The 26,101-nt window shown below is 35.5% G+C and overlaps 1 protein-coding gene across 1 annotated transcript in view; it reads right to left on the reverse strand.

Annotated features, from left to right (window-relative positions):
• RYR3 (ryanodine receptor 3) overlaps window positions 1–26,101 on the reverse strand; it is a 269,121-nt gene that overhangs the window by 114,006 nt on the left and 129,014 nt on the right. Inside the window, 9 exon segments of the mRNA XM_009320984.1 lie at window positions 2,309–2,423; window positions 4,290–4,563; window positions 13,975–14,112; window positions 18,004–18,106; window positions 18,703–18,903; window positions 19,430–20,231; window positions 21,283–21,509; window positions 21,886–21,972; window positions 25,518–25,683. Coding sequence (XP_009319259.1) covers window positions 2,309–2,423; window positions 4,290–4,563; window positions 13,975–14,112; window positions 18,004–18,106; window positions 18,703–18,903; window positions 19,430–20,231; window positions 21,283–21,509; window positions 21,886–21,972; window positions 25,518–25,683 — 2,113 coding nt within the window.

Below are 26,101 nucleotides of genomic sequence, written 5' to 3' on the forward strand. Positions count from 1 at the left end.
AATCACTTAATCCAAGAAGCTGGAGATCTAGCTTAAACCATCTGCTGCCATAACCTAGGAAAATGCCCAATCCCTAAACCAGAGACTACACTGCATGGTTGCTCATTCCATCTCTTGAAGCTATGACACTGAACAGAAAGAAATGTCCATGAAGCTGGAAAGAGAAAACAAAAGCAAACATACGAACAATCTAGCTGTGAAGAACTTTCCTGAGAGCAGGAAAAGCAATGTTCTAGGGCCTGATGTCACCATTATACTTGAACTGTATATAAGCAACTCACTGGACAAACCCACAGAGAATTTCAAATGAATATATAAAACCATAGCTGACCAAGACTTGTTCACTGTTTCTGGCCCTACTCCTTTTTATTCAGAACACCTTACCTGGCAGAGTGAAAGATCTGCAGTATGCACAAACATGTACCTTTTCCAGATTACAGCCTAGTGGTTCTACCTAGGGTCAACAAACTTTCAGATGAGACTTCTCTGCCAGATTAGAAGTTAAGCATGTCAGCAGAAGATCAAAGGACAGCAGATGACAATAATTTTAAAAGCAATACTTTCTCTTCCTGCAAGGTTGCAGTTCCTATGAAGAAAACTTCAGGCTTGGAACTCCAAAGCAACACCTCTCTGCCTGTACAGTTCCCTGCCCAATGGTTTGTTCTGCGAAATCTCCCCATTGCAATACCTAAAATCTGTGCTAAGGGTGTGCAAAACTCTGTGTTAATAACCCTTGCTGTGTTATTTTATAACATGACTGTAGCCCTGTGACTTCGTAAGAAAATTATGGGTTCTGAATTATGAGTACCTGGAAGTTTCTGCACTTAAGGAGAAAATGAGGCACCAGAGTCTGGAATAGATCAAATTCCAAACACACCCTATTTCTTGTCCATACTTCATAAGATTTCTACTCCTATGCCAGCTCCAGTTCAGTAAGTGAGGTTTTGGATTCCTTCTGAGGTACCTAACTCTTCCCATGCATTTCTTAAAAGACAGAGACATAAAATAGGACATTTTGGGTGGCCAGACACATTAAATGCTGCAACACCAGGTTACCAAGTAATTTTCTAGGTCTGCATTCCCTTTGAAGGATATCATGGTAGTTTCTGTAAAGTATTTTTGTCAATCTGTGTTACTAAAATTTTCTATGAAAACATTTTTAATAGAATTAGAAAGCACCGTGGGGTTGTTGTTGTTCTGGGTTTGGTTTTTTTTGGGGGGGGGGGGTTGTTTGTTTTTGTTTTTGTCACCTTTGACTATATGTACCCATTGTAGCAAAAATAGAGGGTTGTGACACCTATAAATTAGCAAAGTATTAATAATCTTATAATTAACTGTAGCTTGCCTTGAACTCAAATGTGAGCATATTAAAACAGAATAACTAAAACCAGTATGTGAATACTTTGTAACACTGTGATGGTACAGCCAGACACAATGTATAAGTATTTTACAGAAGTATATGTGCTGTGTGACCCAAGAGGCAAAGAAAGAGGGGTGTAGCTGCACCTGGAAGGCATTCAAGTGGTGAAAAGTTGCCAGGCCGAGACAAGATAAGCACAAGGTAGTAAAACGGGCTGAAAATCATTCCAAATACATAAGATGAATGAGTGGCCAGGCAAAAGAAAACAAGATAAGCAGTATTGGGACCAGAGGAGACCCCTCTTTTTGGGAGGGAGACAATAGGATAAAAACATCAGGCATAAGCAAAGAGAAGAAAGAAGATAAGCCTGCTTCACTTCTGACTTTCTTCAGTAGCCTAAATGTCTAGTTAGGCTTCTCAAAATTTATGCCACTCTGCCTTTAAACTAACACATATATATTCAAGCATAACGCTAAGAAATGGGAAAATACAAAACTGCAAGAAAATTATTGCTCAATTCAAGTATTTGAATTTGAGTGTTCAAAATTAAGTTGGTGTTATTCTCTTATTATAGTTTATTGCTAATAACACTTTATCTAAGGTGAAGAGGTATATTTTCCTAGCAGAGCTACCCCTCCCATAAATGCAGCTAATGTATATATTTAATTTAAAATAAGAACAAAAATTTGAAGTCCTATTAAAAGACAAATGAAACACCTACAACCATTCACTCACTTTTTAAAAATCAAATCCTAGAATGCTGGGCTTCTCCCTCTAGTACTATAAAAACTGTTCTATTTTTAACATTAATATTTCGATCTGGACAAGCAAAGTCTATCTTACATGAGGGAGATCTCTTTTTCTTCAGAGACTTCTTCTTAAACATCCTAGTATACTTTTTGAAAGGTTCAAAATGCAAAACACACAATAAAATTACGGTGAAATTACCTGAGATTTATCTCCTCCAAGCACATTCACCATCACATCCATAACAGTCTCATGCATGCCCAAGACCCTCATTAAGTTAGGATGCTGATAAAACACCTTGTTGTTCATTATATCCCTAAAATGGAAGAAAAGGCAACAATGTGTTTTTAAGAAACACCATTTTAATGTAAGTTAAGGATGCATTATTAGAGATTTCAGAAATATGCATTCACTGTAGTAACATAATTTTAAATTCTTAGATTTCAGCATAATACAAAAACACCTGACAACTAAATGCTTCATATTTCAATATGCTGTCATTCCTCAAATTTTCATGAATTCTATGTAATAAGAATCTAAACTTTTAAATTATTTCAAAATGGCATTTCTTCATCTTTAAATTGCTCTTACCATCTGTTCTGTTTAAAGAAAAAATATATTCTGTGATGATCTAAGTGGAAAAGAATATATTCTGTTAAGTAGAGAATGGGGATCAAGAAAAATAAATCTAATCTTGCCTCTGCAGTAACACCCCTCAATTAAATTTCTCAGTTGACTTAATATTCAAGGTTATCTGTTAAATGTGTTTCATCAATATTTCCAAAATTAAGACCATCTGTCAGAAGATGTAAAATGGCATACAGTCCCCTTAAATAGGAATACGTCAACATTTTCACTCTGCCCACTATCGTCTCAACATGTTCTAGAATTTGCTGTATTGGTTTCACAATCCAGAACACAATTTGTGTGTTTCAACAGGGAATCCAGGGATTTCTAACATCTTAGGTCAACCTGTTAAAAACAAATGGCAAATAACAGACATCATGCCTGCTTTAAAGAAATACAGAAAACTGGGAATGGAGGATGTCTCATAATACAGCACCTCTGGGAAGGGGGCTACACACAGGCTGAGTTTAGACAAAATTTACCCTTTATCCCCCCTAGAATTCCCAGCAACTTTACAAACTCAGCAACAGGGACAAATTAGGTAATCCTGTCACATACTAACTAATGAGTTGTTGCCATGACTTGCTCAATTCAACTGAAGAGATTAGTCCTTGCAATTTTTACAAAAACAATACAATCTTTACAGTGAAATAGTAAGAATAATGGAAGTTCCTTACAACTGTTGTAAAAAAGAGGAATCATTCAATGTTCTTGATGACGGACAAATAAATACAATTCTCAGGTAATCGTACTTTCATTTTCTTTCTTTTTAAATACACTATTTTAATTGAAGTAATTAATTTTCTGTGATGTTTTTTTTCCTTCCAACATTAAATGGCCTGATCCAGCAATTATTCACATAAGAGGAGTAACAGACATGCAGGTATGCACCATAATACCGCTGCTTAACAGAGGTAATTTCATAGCAAAGACGCAGAAAAAGTATTCTCACATCAGCAGGCATTACATAAAAGCAATTTCTTATAATTCTAACATTATAAAGGATAAAATAAGCAGTCTTCCATGTTCAAATACTTCAAGTTGCCACTGATGATGACATAATAAATACTAACCAGTTTAAAATATTTCAGATCACAACAACACTTTGCTGGTTCTACCTAACTGCTTGCACAAACTTTCCAATTAAAAAGACACCAGCAAGTTTATTCACTCATGCATGAAATATAACATGAGCTTTAAGTTTGGGAAAGATGTAGTATTAAATCTTTATTGGTGTCAAGTTATCTGTTTTCTTCAGAACTGCTAGAACATGTACTTTGATGAAGCTTTAAGCATTAGGCTTAACTATAGTAAAAGGAGTCCATTTTCTTTGGATGAGAAAATAACTTAGTTCACAGAAACTTTGACACATTTGATACTGCTAGAGAGATCAATTGGAGCCATCTTGGAAATATCTGTAAAAATGAAAATTTCTGGTACATATTTGCATTTTAGTACAGCAGTAATTTTCATCTAGGATCTAAAATGAAAGGATTTACTAATATAACAAAAAGCTTTACACAAACTTAAAAATAAAATTATGTTAATTCCATACCCTAATCCATTAATCATTAGCAATTCCTCCTCTTTTCCCATCCTGACACTGAGAAGTGAGCGAATCTGGCCCAGTGCTGCGAGCAGATTAATGGTATCCTTCACAGAGACAGCACTAATAGTGTATGCTTTCCTCAGAGCTTGCAGTAGCTCACCAATGCTGTCATATTGCCTACGAAGGAGCGTGTACATAATCCGAACTAATTCTGGATCTTGAATCTGATCTTCCTGGGACCAGCGCACCATAGTCTGGGATATGAGTTCTTTCAGTGTAGCTAAAAGAATAAAATACATAAAATGTTACTAGCTATTACAACAACAAAAAATGTCTAAAACATGTATTATAGTAAAATATTAGATAACAGTAGACAGCAAGGCAGTTGTAAGAGAGCAAAAGAACACAAGCAGACTGAACGGGATTTTCCAACAGCAAAAATAATTTTGAGGTCTTTCAAGATAAGTGTGATGCTCTTGAGAGATGGAAAACAAGAAACATCTACTTAGCATTCAAGTCAATACCAGCATTGTTGGCAATGAAAACTTCTTAGTTGATCTTGACTCTAAGAATCATCCTTGTAAGTTAAATGCTATATTTAAACTTTCAATTTATCCTTCATTTCTACATCAAAATTTATAAAATATCTCTAAGTGCAGCACAAACAATTTTCATTAGGAATGACTGAAATCTAATTTTATAATGCCAAAGAAACATCACATTTTTGATAATCATCAGCCTAGGTTTAGAATACAGAAATTGGTAATTAAGTTTTCAGTAAACAGTTTATTGGCTGACAAGTATGAGTTCAATTACAGCAGAAATATTCATGAATGTGAGCTCAGCTTGCCAATCAATTTTGCCAGGGAGGAGGAGGAAATAAAAGCCGTTCTAAACTTACAAAACTGCCAGAAAGGAGGATGAGATAGCTGCCTTATTAAAATCAAATATCCAATTCAGGGCCTAGCCAGCGTGGCTTGAGCAGCTTTTGCTGCTCATTCACTTGATGAATATTTAGCTATTTTGTTGTTCAAACAAAGGATCTACGTTGTCTTCAAAAAAATGATCTACCTGGAAACATCTCAGAATTGTATGATGATGCAAACACACTAAGGAGTAGGAGATGCAAACTGACTTAGGATAGGGGAATTTAACCTGTATTTCCCATCTGTTTGGGGAAAGTCACTATCACTTGGGAATACACTTTCTAAAAAAAATTTATTGTTTGGAACTACACAATGCATATGGTTTGAAGCAGTTCTGCTGTATACATTACATGTTCAGTGACCCTGAAAACAAATTTTCTGAGCCCAGAGTACAGGAAATTTACCTGAAAAATAGGCACATGTTCCAGTCCTTGTTCCAACAAATATTCATTGTTGATATCAAGTAGAACATGAATAAACACCATCTCCCTTAAAACAATGCATTTCTTTCCTCTATTTCCAGCCAAGTTAGCTCTTGACCTTCCCAAAGTTATTCCAATGGTAAGAACTGCCCCCTCCCAATTTTCAGCACAAAAGTGTTTATAGCTAGTATATATCCATTTATTTTTGTGTCTACACTATCTTTTCACTTGCTAACTCTTCTCCCTTACAGTTTACTTAATGATGTATTTATAGAAAACCATCATTAATTCTCAGATTTTGTTCAATAAACAGGTTCTTTTCCATTAGGACAGTTTCTGTGTTTCATTAAGACAGCCCTGTTCTTAGGGGCATGTTATGAATGAAAACATTAAACAAGCTTTGTTCCAAAACACTGTATAACTTTCTTCAATCAAAACTACTTCTTCTTTCAGTGCCACAAGGCAATCTCCTCTTCTTTGGTTCTTGCACTAAACTCTTCTTTCCTAGAATAACCAATAATTTCCCATAACTTTCCAACTCATTAAGTGTCACTGATTTCTGGTTACATAAATGTAACATGCTGCTTCTGTCAGAAGGTAAATGTTCTTATTAAAGAATATAATTACTTACTCTGGCTTTCTGATTTGGGGGGGGAAGGAGATAAACACGGGCTAAAGAGCAATCTGAAGTAGTAAACTCAAGGAGTAGTTACGGTTTCCTCCTGTGAAATTATGTTAGGTCTTTGATAGCTCAGGTGATGGCCCCTCTCACAAGGCTAAAGGACAAAATGTGCACAAATTTTTGTCTTTTTGTTTTACAAATCTAGTTCCTCATTTCCTTAGTACTGCCAGAAATATATAATTTCTGTTGGATTGAAAGGAATATTACTTTCAAAATAATGTGCTATTTTGGATTTTTTTTGTTTGATGAGGGAAAATACCACATGATTCACTCCAAATAGATATTTTCCACTTCGGCAACAAAAGTATTATTTGCACTGACTCAGTTATGAGGGTGATTCTATACACTTGAGTTAACCATCAGATATTTATACAAATAAGTAAAAGATTATTACAATTTTTAGTACAACCATAATATTCTCAACACATTCTCATGAAATGAACAAATGAAAAGCAAATTGTTTCCCTGATATTGAATTGTCTACACAGAGGTTCCCACGTGTTAAGTGCAACAAAATGGTCCTGCGTTTTTTAGAGCTTCTCTCTGGAGTTTTGAAAATGTTTCTCCATAACAAGTGTCAGTGTTTCTTAGGTTTTAGTACCTTTGAAGGTTTTGATTTTTTCCTTCTGATAAGCTTTTAAGTAGCATATTGCTATATGTAATTACTTTTAGGCAGTATGGCAAATAGCCTTGAAAAATCAATTAGCCATGTCCTTGAATGGATGAATTTTTGGTTGGAAGATAAGAAATGGAGGGTAGAACTAAATGGTAGTGGTCACAGAGGGAGAAACAGCAGTGAAGTTCTGCATATATCCGTGCTGTGTTCTGTGATGTTAAGCACCTTCCTTCCCTAAAAGACCCGAAAAGGGAATAAGCAGATGCAAACAAGTTTTATGATACAAAGTTATGAAGGATAACAAATATGAATGTAACTGAAAAAAAAATGCAGAACTTAAAAGGACAAAACTGGGCAATAAAATGGTGATGAAATTCACTTTAAATAAAGTCACTGTAAATAACATGAGGTAGGAAAATATAGTCCTCATTTATAAACAGAACGATGAGATGTTAACAGAGATAAGATCTGGCAGATAGATCCATGAAAATCATAGAATCACAGGATAGTTGAGGTTGGAAGGGATCTCTGGAGGTCAACTGGTCCAATCCCCATGCTCAAGCAGGACCACCTAGAGCCAGCTGTCCAGGACTGTGTCTAGATGGTTTTTTAATATCTCTAAGAGGGAGACCTAGGGAGACTTCCCTGATCAACTTATAAAAATATCAGCTCAATTATTGGTATCAACTCAAATTCACTGGCAGTCAAAAAGATCAAATCAAAAGCCAAGATTTATTAAGAAAGGAATGGTTAAAGCAGAATACATGATAACATTATGTTAATCCATAGTTCAGTCACACCTTTTCATCCAACACAAGAAGAAGCCATCAAATGAAGCCCATTCACAAGGCAGGAGCTAAGTCAAAAAGAAAGGTGTTTCTTCACATAATGGATGACAGAACCCTGAAACTCCCTGCCAAAATTGTGGCAGATGCTAAAAGTTCACATTTGCTCAAGTGGAGACTATGCAAATATCTGTCAGAAAGATACAATGGGGATATTATTCTATGACATAAAAAGGTAAACTTCTTTAGACTCGGGAAATCTCCTGAGCTGAAGATAACTGGGGACTGGACAGCATTAAAGTTGTATCATATATGATTGTTTTATTCTTACTTGTCCCTAGATAACCATTTGTGGTCACTGTTTGAAACAAGGTATTGGGTTGGGCAGATCTGAATCATTACAGCCTGTCTTACCCATCATATTATTCCAAAACTGTAAAGTCTGCTTAGTGCTTCTAGCTCCGAGTATATAAGGCTCATTCCCAGGATTAATTTCTTAACTGAATATTTCTTAAAATACAGAATTGCACTCCAGTTTCTACTGCCTAAAACTAGAGACTTCTCAAGCTGCTGTTCCCAGCCGCTTACATATACTCGCCAACATCTAAGCACAGCAGTACACTCTCAGGACTTCTAGCTGAACTCCTGCAAAGAGGAAAGCCAGAAACACTTGCAAAATTTGACAAACACTTTATTAATAACCCTTTAAGAGGCATTAGAGTTAAAAAACTCAGGAAATAAGAATATAGTTCTTTCTAGACTGCTCTGATGTCTTCTGTGCATCTTTAGGTTTAGCAGAGTCTGCTTAGAGTCTCTTTTTCTAATCAGATATATTGTGACAGTGATCTGTTGTTTCCTCCCCTCTAATCCTTTCTACCCTCTTTTGCTCTATACTGAAATGGAGAAGCTTCTGTGTTTGTTGCATTTGATGAAAAAGATCTCCTTGCAACTCAGCAAAAGATGAGAATAGATGAGAAACAATCAAACGTGATGACTCCAGCATAATCTCAATAATAGTCAGCAATAGTCTGATAATCTTTTTGACTGCTAATAAATCACAAATGTATTGTACTGCAACCAAATGTTCTGTAACCAAAATTTAAAAAACAAGCAACAAAAAGATGGAGCTAACAGCCAGTGGGAAGTCTATTGTAAGTAACAACTAATAAGTTAACTTTCTGTGGTTTCAGTGTAAGTAGCACTCTAAGTAACAAAGTCTCAAAGGACACAATCTATGATTCTTCAACTTAATACTACAATTGCATCTTTTTTTTTTCTTGACCATGCAGTGGATATTATTCAACAGAGACTTAACCTTTTCACACAAACATTCTCATATATCCACACTAAGATCACTTTGAAAGATCCATGGTTCATTGTTTTAACGTGGGAACTGAATTAAGGCATTGTTTCAAGCCAGTAAATTCTACTTCCTAATTTTTGTTCTAGGACCAGTAATCAAGTGTACACCTTCAGAATATATGGTCCTACATGAAAGATTCATATTATAGGTCCTACATGAAAGATTCATATTATAATAGCAGATACCGTCCCTAAGTTAGAGGCACCTGAAAAGCCATAATTAAGTGAGCCTGACAGCCATGGTTTCTATTCCCAAAGTGTATGAACAAGATCATTGATCTCCTTTCATTTCTACCTGCAGAAAAAATAAAGAGCAGACCTATCATTCACTATCTTAAATAAAAAGTCTTTCTTTGCCATTTCTTGTGTGTAAGGGGTACTACCCCTTTTATGACACCACAAGCCTCTGGCTTGGGGAAGGACGTGAAGGGCAGGTCAGCAGATTAACCTGTAACAGAAGCTGGGAGCAATCAGAAAAATGGGCATGATGACATCGATAACCAGCTAAAATAGTTGCCAATGTTTTTCCAATTTTTAAGTTTTAACAAGAAATTGCAGTACCTTAACAATCTTTCAAGGCTGCATGATGAGTCCCCCATATATATGCCTCATCTAAGTTATGACTTGACAGTTACAAAAGTCCTATCATCATAATTAACACTAATTTATTACCTCAATGTGTTTATTCTCTGAGCTCCAGCTTGTTTTTAAAAACAAATTTTACTAATTCATCATTAACACTAGTTTAAATTGCTGGCATTCCTCTCCTAAGATAAAAGTCCATTTGTAAGTAGATATGAATGCATGCTTAGAGGAAAGGAAGATTTCTTCGTAGAAAATAGTTCCTTCCTATGAATATTCACACCCTGAGTATGTATGACCAGATGCTCAAGGCCAGACACTTTTAGCCTTGGCAATAGGTACACACCATGCACACCACCACTTCTCTTCTTGCGTATAAGAGGATTGGGGTACCTCAGGCACCCATTTCCTTTCACTCTCTGAATTCTGAATTTCCTGGGGGGGGAAAAGGGGAAGTGCACACATGGACTACATATCTTATAGTCTCCAGCTACAGTCAAGTATATAACAATATAATATACATTATATAATTTTTCATTGTCCTTTGGATAACTTCATCCATATGCATATTTGTACTATGCATCACTCCAAGGAGAAGCCCAAGCCTGAAGAGATATCTGAAATTTGTAGAAAAACAGACACTGTAGAATCATTTGTCCAACTTGCATTTCTTGCGACCCAAAGCTCCAGTATATGAAATATGAAAACTGCTCTGTTCCAAGGACCAAACACCATGGGCCCTGAGGCTTTAGGAGTGAATGCTTCCTGACTCATGGCAACGGAATGTGCATGAAGCCTGAAGAGGAAATGATACTTCCCAGATACTGAGTAGGTCCTACTACCATTAAAGAGAAAGTAGATACTAACAGATGAGTCACTGGAGAATAAAAACCTTTTTCATGCAGCACATGAGATTATTATAATATTTAATGTATTTGCAACCTAGTATCAAACTTAACAGACCAAATTATGCTTTCAGGGCAGCATAAACCCTCTCCAGTGCTCTACAGAACAAGCAGATCATGCAAGAGGTGTCCTGAGTTATAAAATAGCATTGCTGTCTAATCTCACACAACTCTTGATGAAATGATTAAGTCTGAAATGAAATTAACTATTCCGGGTCTGTACAAGGACCTATTGCCAAACTGAGCAAATTGGAAATAGAAAAGGAGCACTTACTACCATTGTTGCTTGGAAGACCAACCTCAAGTCACTTGCACAATTCTGCACCTGATATTTGGATGGTGTTATATAAACTTAGAACTGGCAAAACCCAATCTTGATTCACAAAAGCAGTGAAAAACCTCAGCAAAAATTTATGTTCTGAAGGAAGACCTGGAGGAATTTGGCTTTTTGCTTTATTCCTCACCATCCATAGTCACTACTAAGGATTGAAAACTCATAAACATATGACAGCAAAGACAAAATTTTTGAGATTCACACTACCCATCAACTTCACTGGGGGTAATACACGGCAGTGAAAGCCAGGTGAGTTGCTCAAAAGAGGCTCAACAAAATGCTCATGAAGATGGTAGAGGAATTGCAAGCACAGAACACATCTCACCTGTTTAGACCACGAGCACTCCTCCTGCGTTAGGGAATAGGATATGAGAATGTACATGTACAGGAATACCGCTCAGAATAAAAAGTCTGTGATTGCAAGTGTTTTGGAGTGTTTATGTGCATGTATGTACATTTGTGTGTATATTTACACTAAGAAAAGGTAGTAGTAGGAAGGAATATGAACACTGTTTTGCTCCTAGTCCTTCCCTGCCAGTAACAGAACCAGCTACAATAAATAATTTATTAGAGAAAGTAGAGCCAAAAGAACAGTATACCTTCAAAATGCAACATGAAATATTCCAGAGGTCAAACAACAATGACAAATTGCTACTCGACTGAAGCAGACAGACCTTGAGATAACTTCAGGATGTAGGACTTTCCTGTCTTCCATTTACAAACAAGCTCTGTTTTGCTCTCAAGTAACAAAGAGGTTGAACTAACCTCTGTAACAAGCATTACAGGAACGTATTTGTAACATTTTTTATTTCAGTGCTTCCTTTAATTAAAAGTAGTGTATCTTTGAGACACCAGTAATATATGCAATAGTCTATTTTCAGCTTTCCATTGCTAAAATGACTGCATGCAGTTAGAATCATAGAATCGTTTGGGTTGTAAAACACCTTTAAGATCATCAAGTCCAATGGTTAACCTAACACTGCCAAGTCCACCACTAAACCGTGGCCCTAAGTGCCTCATCTACCCGTCTTTTAAACACCTCCAGGGATGGTGACTCAACCACTTCCCTGGGCAGCCTGTTCCAATACTTAACAACCCTTTTGGTGTAGAATTTTTTCCTAATATCCAAATCTAAACCTCCCCTGGTGCAACTCAAGGCCATTTCCTCTTGTCCTATCACTTGTTACTTGGGAGAAGAGACCGACACCCACCTCGCTACAACCTCCTTTCAGGGAGTTGTAGAGAGCGATAAGGTCTCCCCTGAGCCTCCTTTTCTCCAGGCTAAACAACCCCAGTTCCCTCAGCTGCTCCTCATAAGACTTGTGCTCTAGACCCTTCTCCAGCTTTGTTGCTCTTCTTTGGACATGTTCCAGCACCTCGACGTCCTTCTTGTAGTGAGGGGCCCAAAACTGAAGACAGTATTCAAGATGTGGCCTCACCAGTGCCGAGTACAGGGGGACAATCACTTCCCTACTCCTGCTGGCCACACCATTTCTGATACAAGCCAGGATGCTATTGGCCTTCTTGGCCACCTGGGCACACTGCTGGCTCATGTTCAGCTGGCTGTCGACCAGCACCCCCAGGTCCTTTTCTGCCAGGCAGCTTTCCAGCTACTCTTCCCCAAGCCTGTAGCGCTGCATGGAGTTGTTGCGACCCAAGTGCAGGACCCAACACTTAGCCTTGTTGAACCTCATATAACTGGCCTTGGCCCATCAATCCAGCCTGTTCAGATCCCACTGTAGAACCTTCCTACTCTCAAGCAGATCAACACTCCTGCCCAACTTGGTGTCGCCTGCAAACTTACTGAGGGCGCACTCGATCCCCTCATCCAGATCATTGATAAAGATATTGAACAGAACTGGCCCCAATACTGAGCCCCAGGGAACACCACTTATGACCGGCCACCAGCTGGATTTAACTCTGTTCACCACAACTCTTTGGGCCCAGTCATCCAACCATTTTTTTACCCAGTGAAGAGTACACCCATCCAAGCCATGAGCAGCCACTTTTCAAGTGTTTTGAGTTAAGTATTTCTATTTTTAAGACACGTTAACAGCTTAATATTACTCAGCAAACACACAGGGATATCCCAGTCCTTCTCCTCTATAATATTCTGCTGCAGAAAGGAATATTAAAAAAATTTCTGCTAAATATTGTCTGTTCTTCTCATGATATTTAAGCAACATGAAAACTCACTGTAAAGGGCAATGAGATTTCTAAACTACAGAGAAGAGTTTTCAGGCAAACTGATGATATCTAGACTATTTTTCTCTGCCCTCTGATTTTAGAGACACGTTAAAAATCTACAGAAGCAAAGAGCAGAATAAAAAATAGCAATACTAAATTCTGGAAAATTCTGTTAACTCAAGCATTTAGGAATACAGGATTTGTAGTTGTGAAAATAAAGGTGCTCCTCCTGTTTAATTAATCAAATAGATTGAATATTTCTTTAAATTCAGAAAGGATATGGTCAGAAAGGATGTGGTATGGATATATGTATGTGCATGTATGTGAAGCTTGAGATAAATCAGAATAAGTTATTAATTTTTAATGAATGCATATATTCACCATCATCAAGTTAAATAAGTGAAAGCCATCCCTTTTTATACAAAAAACAAGAACTGTAAAACAGTTTTGTCGTATGTATCTTGGTACTGAGATGCATAAGCTTCTTGCTTGCAGCAAAGAAAAATGAAATGGAGTTAAGCTGTAAAGAAGAAAGTTTTTGCATTAAAAAAAAAAACCATAAGTGGAAAATTCTCAAGTTTGGAATGCTTGAGTCTAGATTATTGTGCCATATTTAACTTTTTACATTGCTTTGTAAAGAACATGCAAATTTTCCACCCCAGAGTTAATGATCTGGATCCAAAATCTTCCACCCATTTTAACTTCTTGCTTAACAATGCATCTAAGATGTTCAGTATGTAGGATAATTGTTCTAATAGGCAGAAGGAACTTAAACAGGTAGTCTCCTTCTTCAGTCCGCTATAAAGTTCTATTAGAAAATGCACTCTTGTTGACTGCGTACACCTTTAACACTTGCATCACGGAAGTATTTATGTGGAAAGAAAACTTACTAGGAGATTTCTCTTCTTCCTCCTTAGGTTCTACCTTTTCTGCTTTTGGTGGACCTTTGATTTTGTACATTAATGAACGGAGTTTGCCAGTCAAGGAGGAATCTTCCTCTTCCTCTTCTTCCTCTTCTAGTGGAATACCTTAGCAGATATAAAACTGGTTAGAAACAAAACTTAACCTTTGAAGATTAACTCCTTCACTATTTAAACAATACCAAAATACCTACAGGAATTTTTTTTAACCAGCAAATTTCATACAGGAAAAAAAAATTGTAGTAAGGCCAGCACCTTTAACATGTTAGCTACAGTAGCACCCTTCAAATTATGTTTATTTCATTACACATACTTCTTATATCCAGATTTATAGTATTATCTTTTCAGTATTATGACCAAAGAGGTGGTATTTTTTGAAGATCCTACTATGGCAATTAATTTTGAGTCAGAGTCATATTTGATGAAATATGTGATCCTTTGTTTCATACTGCAGAATGTAAGCTAAAGAACTAAATGTATGGCTGTGTCTCACAATATAGTACAATTTCTCAGTCGAGGTATTTAGCAGTCATAAACAAACATATTAACTGAATTTAAAACTGTAAGAAGACAGATGTTCAGAGATTATACCGGTGATAGATGTTTTTCATGAAAATGTATATGATGAGATGGGATGTCATTTTACAAGGTAGTTTAATACAGTTCAGTTCACTACATTGCTTCACAACCATTCAAAGCATTTTCAAATCTTTCACACCTCTTAGTGATGATCAGATACCACATGTGTTACATGCAGAAGCACAGAACACCTAAGCAGGTTCCCTTCAGACCAGAGCTAATTGTGCCGAGCTGAAAGGTAAGCTTTTGCTGTTTGGCTGCTGGTTAAAGTGAAATTGAGAAAAGGAAAAGATTTCCAGACAGAATACTAAAGAGATACAAACTGGAGCAGAGGGAAAACAATGAACTGCAGAAGCTAAAACTGGTGTTAAAAAAAGAAACTAAGAAAGGAAAAAGGAACTGAAATGTGGTATCAGGTTGGAGAAACTTTGCCGCTGGCAGCTACCAAGAGGAAGGAGTTAAGTTATGACTAGGAGTGACTAAGTGACTAGGAAGAAAAAAATTCAGAGGCAGTGGGAGAGAATGAGAGAACTAGAAATGAAATTGGAGACTACATATGGAATTTAAGGAATGGGAAAAGTGAGACTGGCTGAGCAAAATTGAAAGCTAAGAATGAATGAAGGAAGGCTACAGTCAGAGTCTGGAAAAAGTAAGAACAGGAAATGTAACCAATAAGGAGAGGAAAGAGGAAACAGACAAGGGTGTTAAAGGAAGGAAGAAACTATCTGGCATTGAAAAAAAAGCTGGGCCCTGGAAGCAAGAGAGAGACACTGGGAGAAGAACTTTTGAGAAGCTGAAATGGACAGACAAGAAGAAATGCACTGGGATGATGAGTTAAGACAGTGTTGGACTGGAGGAAATGGGGTCTGTGACTGCTCCAGACAGGATCTCATTCACTGCGCCATATCATTCGTTATTCATTCTGCATCCTCTTAGAGTTGCAATCAGTTCAGAAGCTAACTATCTCATGTTGCTACTGGCTAATCACTTAATTCAAATGGCAGAGGTCTGTGCACTGGAACAGATGGTTCGAACCCAGATAAGTATCAATTTGCTATTATGCAATAAAATCTGTTGTAAATTTGTTTGTTTTGTTTATAACCAAGAAATTACACACAAAAATTGTGATAGAGGGCTATTATATTGCTGGCAAAATTAACCACTCACAGTTAGGACATGCTAGAATTAAGACTGCCTGAGTAACTTTAACTCAGAATATTTGCATATATTCATTAAGAAGCAGCCTTTAATTACTTGATTGCATACATATTTTTCCACTTAGGCCACAAACTATACTTAGTATTAAAAAGCTGATTAAATATTCCAAGCACAACTCCTATTCATTTTATCTGCAGCTGTGATTGCTTAGTACTGATTTTCAGGACTAAGTCAGGACACAGATAATGAGGAGCATTTATCTGCAGCGACCACCTATGATAAATCTGTCCAAAGTAATGAATATGGTTTTGTTTAGAATCCAGAGGATCATTAAACTATTTTAATCATGAGACTGTGCTTTCTCTATCTTCAATTCTCTCTCTCATTCAACATACACATTTATAATGTAGTAAACAATAATAAAAGTACACCCCTAAAAATAAAAAAAAAACACAATCATTTCATGAGCATTTCACCTCATGAAAAGATGAAGAGTGATCAGGAGCTAAGCTAACTCAGTAATAATACCAAGACATCTCCACGTAAGTTGGGGGTTTTCCATAATCTTCATCCTGGAGTCTGAGAGAACTCTCTGATGCCATATAGGCATTTTCTTTGAAAACCAGAGGTCAGATCAAGTGCTAAGTGACTCAACAATGGAGATGATGGTATCTGTCTTAATAAAAATGGGGAGAAAGAGGTGTAGCTACAAGGATATTAACTATTCACTTTAACGCTTGGAAGAAAACTGCTGGAAACAGTTTTTGGTAAGCACTTAGAAGCAAGGGTGGATAACAGTCAACACAGGATTGTCAAAACCAAATTACATTAAACCAACTAAATTTCCACTATAATGTAGCTAACTTTACAGATACAAATCTTGATGTTAAGGACTTCTAATATTGTCTTATACAATATCCTCAGAAATAAGCTGATGAAACACAACCTAGATACCCACTGACCTACTCATCTTTGGCTGAGGTTAAAGCTGAGGTAGTTGAAAAATGGTAATTGGTTTATCACGAAATCACAACTTGATGATTGCTGGAGATTCTAATAGGGTACTCAGAAATAGCAGCACAAGATGATAGCTGAAGCCTTAACAATGCAAGCACAGAATGGTGTGGGAGGCACCATGGCTACAAACAGAAATCACAAACTGTTAATTAAAGGTCAGTAAAAGAATGCAATTCCATGAACTGTGTGAAACTGGTTTTAGGGATAACCAGTGAAGAAAGAACTAGCAGACTGTATTAGTAAACATTTAAAAGTGACCTCAAACAGACAGAAGGAGGAGGAGGAGGAAGAAACTATTAAGATTACTGTGCTCTTCCTGGGGAAGAACTTGAGATGCTGTCAATTCACTGTAATGACCCTCTCCCCTTCTTCTTGAACAAAATGGGTGCCATCAACCATAGGACCAAGAAATGCACTGGAAGAGTGACTACCAATATATCTACCAAGTAGGTAGATATGAAAAAGCTTGTGTTTATCAGTTTTAACTGCATAATTATTGGGAACGAGCAGTAGTAACTGGTTACTCAGACTATAAATGTTAGTATCATTGTAAAGGGACTAATAATTCCATGATTGTCTTGATTAGACTAGGATCTCAATAGACATAACAAAAGGTTTTTGGAATCACATATAAAATGAGATCCTTAACCCACATAAATTACACAGGGTATCTGATATAGCTCACCCTTGAGGATACCCTAAGGAAATTCAAATTCAGTGACTGGGGCAACTCAAGCTGTAATCTGCAGTGCAATAGTGTTTTATAATGATTGGCCATCACAGTTATGTATACACCAGGAAACTAAGCTAAAGCTGCAGCAGCACTCCTCATCTATTGCTTCTTATTACATTTTCTACTGCTCAACTTCACAGCAATAATGTTCTTTCAATACATTTTATCTGCTTGTACACATACACGTGCCTATATAACTCTTTTAAGGTAATCCAACCTTCTTGTTTGGATCATTTTTATTTTTTCTAATTAAGTCTAAAGTTGATATATAAACAGAATAATACCAGATAATATTTAACAGATATATAACATGAAACCTAAAACCATGCACAGGTTTCCCATATTTTTGTAATATGCACCGAAGTCTGTCAGAAAAGTCACCATGTAGACAGTAATACATCTAACAAAAAACCTCATACTAGTTTTTCTTTTTTTTTTTAACTCAGCTGTTCTTATTTCACGTAAAGTGTCAAAAAGACAAACAAAAAACATAACAAAATCTTGCCACTCACCACAGTGAGTTAGAAGATCATCATGAAATTCATATAACTCATCTCGAATCTCCTCTGGACAGGGACAATCCTCTCCCAGTTGAAAATTCAGCAACATATTAATCTTTAAGGGATTTAAAACGTAGTTAAAACACTGAGATAGCCTAAGACATATTCTAACATATAGGCATATTTTACCAGTTTATAATAAAATTTATAATTAAATTAACATAAAATAAATTTCTAATACAGCCTAAAGGAAATACTAGAGCAATGGTACTTTGTAAGCTTTAATTACAATTAACATCAAAATACAGTTACACTTAATAATAAAGCTATTTCCTGGAGGTAGAAAAGACTTTTTCCAGCATACAGGTGTCAGCACAACACTAACTTCATGTTAACTTTTAGCAACTAAAATTATCAAATTATCATCACCTTGCAGAACTGGATGAATCTCAGCTCCTCAGCATTGGGCAGTAATGTTCAATTTTTCTATACTGTTGAGAAATCCCAAGTCAACTTTGGTTTAGAGCTTGAATTCTGGAGTACACGTATAAGCATTCTGACATTCTGTATTTTGTGGCATCTTAATAAATTTTATTTCAAATTCAATTTGGTTCTCTAGCAGTTCCAATGGTAGTTTAGAAGTCAGAACTCTATTTTGTCATCACAAAGAAGTTTTTTTATCTTTAGATTCAACCATTTGTTTAATATTACCTGTTCTTGAGGAGGAGACCGAAATTCTTTAGTCTTCTTGGCAGTCAAAGCAGCAGACATGTTCAAGGCTTGCATGAGTTCATTGTACCTGTATTTCTGATTATATTGCAATTTTGATACATAACGGTCTGCAAATGATACAATTGCTTCCACTCTATGTTGTAGCTCACAGTCACAGAAATAATTGAGTAAATGACACATCTAGGATAGAAAAAACAGACAAGTTCAACAGTTTAACAAACTCTAATTGGGGAAGAGCTGCAGTGGATACTATACACTGCAACAGACTATAAAAATGAGAGACTTTTTTCCCATATTTTTCTTTTAACACTGTAAAGGTGACAAATTTATACAGTTTTATTATCTGATCGATAATACTATATTGCATTCATAGTCTTTCACTCCATGCACTCAAAACATGTAGAAATCATAGCATCATAGAATAATTTGGGTTGGAAGGGTCCTTTAAAGATCACCTGGTCCAACCCTCCCTCTTTTAAAATACACTTATGAAATAAGTAAGTATCTGAATGTCTATTTTGAATGTAGATACATGTAGAAAGAATTGCATCATAATCAAATTTGGTTATTAATGTGAGGTTATAAGGCCAAGTGGAATAAAGATCTTCAGGATTTCAAATCTTACAAACTAGAGAACAGCCAGAAAGCACTACCTTTATTTCATAAATAGTAGAACACATGTAATACGTTTATATTAAATGGTCACCTGAAGCTTAACAGATTCTGGTAATCTTGTCTGCAATAAGCCCTTTGCAGGAGCCTTCGTTTCTTTTATTGCTTTCTCCCCAGCTTCTACAGCTTTTTCTTCAACTTGTGTAACTTCTTCCTTCTCTGTCCTCTCTTCTGCTTCTTCCTTGTGATCTCCAAACACATTGGGATCAATGAGGAGTAACACCTGCTTCACATCATCATCATCAAAAACCCCCATTATAAGCAATGTTGCTATCAGTTTAAGAACAGGAACAAACTGGAATGCAACCTGTCCTCCAACAGGGTCTCGTATATGACTACCACTACACTGTACTGCCTCTGTTAGCATACTTATGGCCTTGGATTTAAGTGTATCAAGGGGTATCTCTGGGCTGGATGTCTGACGTTCTTCACTGGTCACAATAAAGCATGGAGTAGAAAAATTAAAGCCTGGTTTCAGACAAGTGCTAAGTCCTACTCCAGGTAAACCATGCTTCTTTTTTTCATCAGGATATAATTTAATAGTTCGAGTTTCATCTGTAACTGGAATGATAAATTCATTGTTCATCATGAGCTTGGCTTGTTTGGCGTGCTCCAAATGAATACTAATGAGCAAGTCGTAGAATCCAGAACGTAGGAGTCCAGGTAAGTATTGATTATCTATTGTATAAAATAGCTGAGATATGTCCACATGGCTACAAAGTGCATAAGCAACCCTAGTGTTACCTAGAGCACTAACTGAGCTATAGAGTTTTAAAGTATGGTAGTGAAACTTCATCAAATCTTCTTGTTCACATAGTTCCAAAATATCAACGCATCTGTTATGAAATAAAGAAACAGACCACCAGTCAATTTCATGAATAATAATTTTGTAAAAGAAAAGTTTAATAATCTCTGCACATTTTGGTCAGTTCCACTTTAAACAATTAACATTAGTGTTGATACTGACTAATTCTAACGTGCATCATTAAACCACAGTAAATAGTGGTAATAATTTGCTGAGATTATATATAATTAGTACTCCATAGGGGAAAAAAAAAAAAAAAAGTAAGATAGAGAAGCTTCTTTGGAAGCTATGGTAAATTAGAGCTTGTTTTTAAAAGAAATGTATTTGGAATGCTGAAACTCTGCGGTAATACTGTCACTAAACAGTGCCTTTATAGTTTATTAAGGATTACTGTTTCAATTTTTCCACAAAACACAGTATTTTTTACTCTTTTCTTGAATTCAGTTTTATTAACAATAAATAAAATTGGTTATTAAATTATTAAAAGAAGCTGCAAAATAACTGATAAAAGTACAGCAGTTAAATTATCTTTATGCTACACTTTTGCTTATAGTTTGATTTGTCACTGGTTATGATATTTGATATTTGGATACATCTTTATTATCCTCACTTGAAGGTAAAACCTAATGAAAATCTAAGACAGTCAGGATCTTGTCAATAAGAACATAAAAACTTAATTCATATAAATTCAGAGCAGATGAAACTGGAACAGATTATGTTTTTACTACAGAAAAAAAAAGAGCAAAATAGTACTTGAATGTTTTTTATATTTGTTTTTTTTAAGCCGACAAAATCTCTATGTTTAAAGACCTAGAGATTTAAGAGATATTATTTTATAATTTAAATAAAATCAAATAGATATGTTTTCTCTTATGTATGCAAATGTCATCACATGGCATTAAAATTATTCAGCCTCTTGTATCTACTTAAATTTCATGAATATGATATTATAGCCGGTAAGATCAGAGATTCTGAACAACTCTAGTGTAAATATGCTCCAAGGCAGGTTTAACCAATTCCCAGATATCAGTTTTCAATACATTTTGTCCAAATCAAGTCTCTGTAGTTCCTTCCAAATGTACCTGTTTTCTTCTGGGATATGAAGTGCCATCATCTGCAGAGGTTCCAAACACTGCACAACCCAGCCGTGACGTTCGCTGACACGCTCAGTTTCTACTTTTAGAAAGCTGTTCGGCATCCTGCTCCATAGAACAGGTGTAATTGTTTGCACATCAAGGCGAGGGGGACACTGAGGAACAGGATTTCGTTCTTCACTTTTAAAAATTGCAGCTGATAAAGGCATGGTATTCTGAAACAAATAAGTGTATTAAAATTATTTGTGTAACATCTAATTATGAATAAAACTATAATACCAAAAGGAAGCATAATTTATTGATAGCAAAGAACTCATAGAAATATATAAGTTATTGCAATAAACAAAATCCATTAAAAAAACCCCAACATGAGGGTATTCTTCCAAATAACTTTAGTTTCTTTTGACAAATGCAGTTTAGATTTGTTGAACAATTAACTTCATATATTAATTACAATTACAGAAGTAAACGTAGAAGTCAAATGAAAAGTCATGCCATTGATTCAATCTTCCTAAAAAAATTCAACTGAGCAGGAATTTCCATGGAAATAAACAGATTTAAAAGAACACCTTTATAGAAAATATTTTGTACCTTTAATTTACCAAGTTCAAACTGAACCAAGTTAGTGCTCGTAGGCTGTACAAAAGTTGCTGGAAAAAGCTTTGTGTTTGGTTCAACCTAGAAGAGAAACGAGATTAAAAAATTTTAAAAATTAAAAAAACAACAAGAATCTCCTCCCAGAATATGATACGATATAAAATAAATACTATATAGCTTACACTTCATCATCAAATAACTGCAGACACTGTATTAAAGTGTTGATTAGTGATACTTGTAGTTTACCTCTGATATACTAAAGCATTTGCTGACTTTTCTTTATAGGCCCACCTAACTTTCAGGCAGGTGTGTCTGCTGCCTTATGTGCTCTCAGCACCTGTAACAAGAACTTTGGTAACACTACGTTGACTCTTCTCAAATATATCCAAATCCAACACCTCATTCTAGAGCAGCTCCTTAAAAATCCAGCCACTTTACAGCTACGTACCTTGGCTCTTGCTCTAGGAAAAGCACCCCCAACACAGACTGAGGGTAGAATACAGCTTTCTAGAGCACCACACATTTTTTAGAATTCTTTCACATTTTATGCTGGACAAAATAATTCACTGCCAAAAAAGTCCAAAACCAAATTTCTAAGAAAGAGGGAACCAGGGGTGGATAAGAAGAGGGTGAGAGTGCATCATTTGATCAGGATAGTGCAAATCTTTATTTCCTATTAAGATTAGTGAATTTCTGATCCATACTCCAAAAGTAGAAGAATGTAATTTTTTTAAAGATCTCAAAGATCTCTTTATTTCCAGGCTTAGCATTTGTCTCCAGTCTTATAAAATCATAGTGAATCACACTGAATCACAGTGATGCAGTTTTAAAATGTCTGGTTGGGTTTGGGATTTTTTTGACAGCTACATCATCCTCATTACCCCATTACAGCTGGACTCAAAGTACATGTCAGAGTCATAATACCAGTTTATTCTGAAGAATTCTTTACAAGATCACCCACCCCTACTGCCATGAAAAAAGGAATTAAAAAGGTATTTATAGACTAGTATATTATTAAAAAGATTTCAGTACTCCAGGGTGGCTGAAAAAAGGTACACTCTATGCAATCAATTCAAGGTTTCAGGAGTTCAACTAAATATTTTAATCACACCGTTGTGTATTTTGTGTACTATGCATATACATTATACATACTAAGTACAATTACAATACTCGTGCTGTGAAGGAGTGCAACTCCTAGCTTTGAGGATAGCAAACTATCAAAAATTGCAAAACAATAAACTGAGAGTCACAAAAAAGAAATAAAAAATCCATATTCTTTTAGATAACAGCTCCAAAACACAATATAACTTAAACAAAATGTAAAATAATACCATATACTGAAAACTATGTATGCAGAATAAAGTTTTTTCAGAACTATGACTGTTGGGATAGACGAAATAAAGTAGGGCCAGGTATGTACATTCTAATCTTTTTGATAAGGAAAAAACCCACAAACCCAAATCCAGAAACAAAAGATATCCTGGACTGAAAGATACTACTAACAAAATGTGTCTTTTATTTCATTAAAGCCTGAAAGTAACTGACTGAGACAATATAACTTTCAGCCTCTGACCAAAGACAGATATTTCCTAGTAATAATGATTGAATTTGTAATTTCTAATCTTGTTTGAAGGTCAGAAAACCATTACTAACTCAGAATAAAATAAAACTTCTTGTAAACCAATATTTAAGATCTCCTTTCTGCTACAAATACTTTAACGTTGGCCTGACAAGTAATGACAAAATTTCAAATATATATGTATACACTATCTTTCATTTACTTTTCTATTATAGACGGTGGGGGTTTTCTGAATATCACCATGGCATTCAATAGTTAGATCAAGAACTACAGCAAAATTAATTTCTTCTCCTCAATATGTTGACCTGTAGGCCTTTTAGAATGGAAACAGCATACCAATATTGTCCCTCTGCTTCAGTTAAGAAAAATGAAAAGTGCAAACGGTTGCAAGGTTAGAATAATTACCCTGCAGCCTCTAGACCAGACAAATATCAGTCATTTGCTGCAATTTGGGTGAGAGATTAGATTTACTGAAGTATTTTAAAGATTTTATTTTATGGTAAAAATATTCAAGAAATGAAAATGGAAACTACATAAGCCTACATTCACTACTTTCAAAAATAGAGAAAAGATTTAGTTACTCGAAATAAGCAAAAGTTGAGAAATATTTCACCCTCAGACGTAACACTCCTGTTGGAATATACCATTGTATCTTTACAGGAAGTGCTGGGTGTTCTCGTTTTTCAACAGACCAGGTGCAACAGGTTTATTGAAAAACATTTCCAAAAGCAACTTGAGGTATTTTTCCATGGAAAAAGAGAAGAAACAGAAGAGAAATTATTGTATTTTCTGAGATTATTTTAAACTTAGTACAAAGAACTTGGTTACATTAATAGCAAGTCATAAGAGGAAAAACCTGAAAGTGTTTTTTACACTAAAAGCAGTAACAGAAATCTTCTATATTTTTCTAGATTTCTTTGCAAAATTAGAGAAACAGGTAAAGGCTGTTCTGTGGAAAAAAAAAAAAAAAAAAAAACTGCCACCAAACTTCCATGGTTTTGTTCAGAAGCTGTCATATTGATTTGTATCTAGCTAAAAAAACAGCAAAGCATGGGGCTTAAGTACTTTCATCTCCTGTTTTCTTTTCCCAGGATGTTGACATTTAATATCCTCTCAGCACGGCACTGAAGTCTCTGACCACTCTTACAAAATATACCAAAATCACAGCTTCTAGATTATCTCCCACCCCTATTTACAGTCTGTATTCAACCCTGCTGCATTCATTTTCAAAGGAGTCAGTATACAAAGTTCCTTAAATGTAATTGAATAACATTTAAGTTTTATCTGTACTACAGATTTGTGGTTTTTTTGTTGACACAGAAGAAAGCGATGCATTGTTCCTAACACTGGATAATCTATTCCACATTGGATGCTCTACTATGGACAACTGACCTTACTAAAAGCAAATCTCATCAATCCAGTGCTGAAAACTTTTGTCAGCTACTGATCCATTTGCATAATGACTCCACGTTTTGAGAATATTAACAGCATTTAGGGCCCACCTTATTTATTTTGGCTTTGCACATTAATGTATATTTGAATTTTGGTGTTTGAACCTTATCAAATCACAAGATCTCCAAATCATAGCTATCTGCAGAAGACACAAACCCTGGTAATAATAAACTAAATGTATTTTCTAAATCCATATCAAAAATTACTATATCTAAAGTCTAATTTTGACCTTATGCTAATTTAAATAATTATTTCCCCATATCATATAACAGATTTAGTTGATAAAAATATTTTAAATAATTAACGTTATAAATCAAGATTCTGAACCACAAGAATTGAGAATTAAAAAAATATTTTTCTGAACATATCTGCCAATAGTCCTTCCTCAACATTTGAAACAACTGTAAGTAGTTGGAAATATGTAGCCTTACAAAAGAGAGAGAGAGAAAAAGAGGGATAACACAGAATAATATAGGAAAACATGTTATTGTCACATGAATAGTGTTCAGTTAGATTTCTGAACAAGAAAAAACAATTTTATAATAGCATCAAAACAACCAGTTTACTAGATAGCTTCCTGAAAATCTGATAATACCTGATAACAAGTGCCAAGCTCTTTTCCATTGGCTGTGAATGACAACATTCCAGTAGCCAGGTCAACAAAGCATCCAATTTCTAAATCAACATTACTGCGACCTGATCTCTGGGAATTAGCAATTACATCTCCTCCCCAAACCATATAGCAATTGCTGCGCTTCACACTGAAAGCAAGAACAAAGAAAACAAATCATAGGTCACACTGACCTTGACTAAGTATTCAGTGAAGATATACTTTTCAGTGCAGTAATAGTTAGAGATCCTCAAAGGTGCTTGTGCTGCTATTAGTTTTGCTTTCTCATTAACAACCCCCCTTTTTTTAATAATGTAAACATCGTGGGTAAGGGATCAGACTACATGCACCTTTATTTTTTTCCCTTTTTAATAATTATGAAATAATTTCACATGCTTCTGTGCGCTTATGTAAGATACATTAAAACAAATAACAGGTTCAGCCACAGTGACCAAATATGGATGTTAAAAGAAAGAAGCTTCACAAAACATTCTTTTGAACAGAACATTAATGATAAATATACTCACTTTAACAAGTCTATGTAAAACACATTCATATATAAATGTACA

Source organism: Pygoscelis adeliae, unplaced genomic scaffold (assembly GCF_000699105.1).
Source record: "Pygoscelis adeliae isolate BGI_AS28 unplaced genomic scaffold, ASM69910v1 Scaffold3, whole genome shotgun sequence".
Lineage (NCBI taxonomy): Eukaryota > Metazoa > Chordata > Aves > Sphenisciformes > Spheniscidae > Pygoscelis > Pygoscelis adeliae.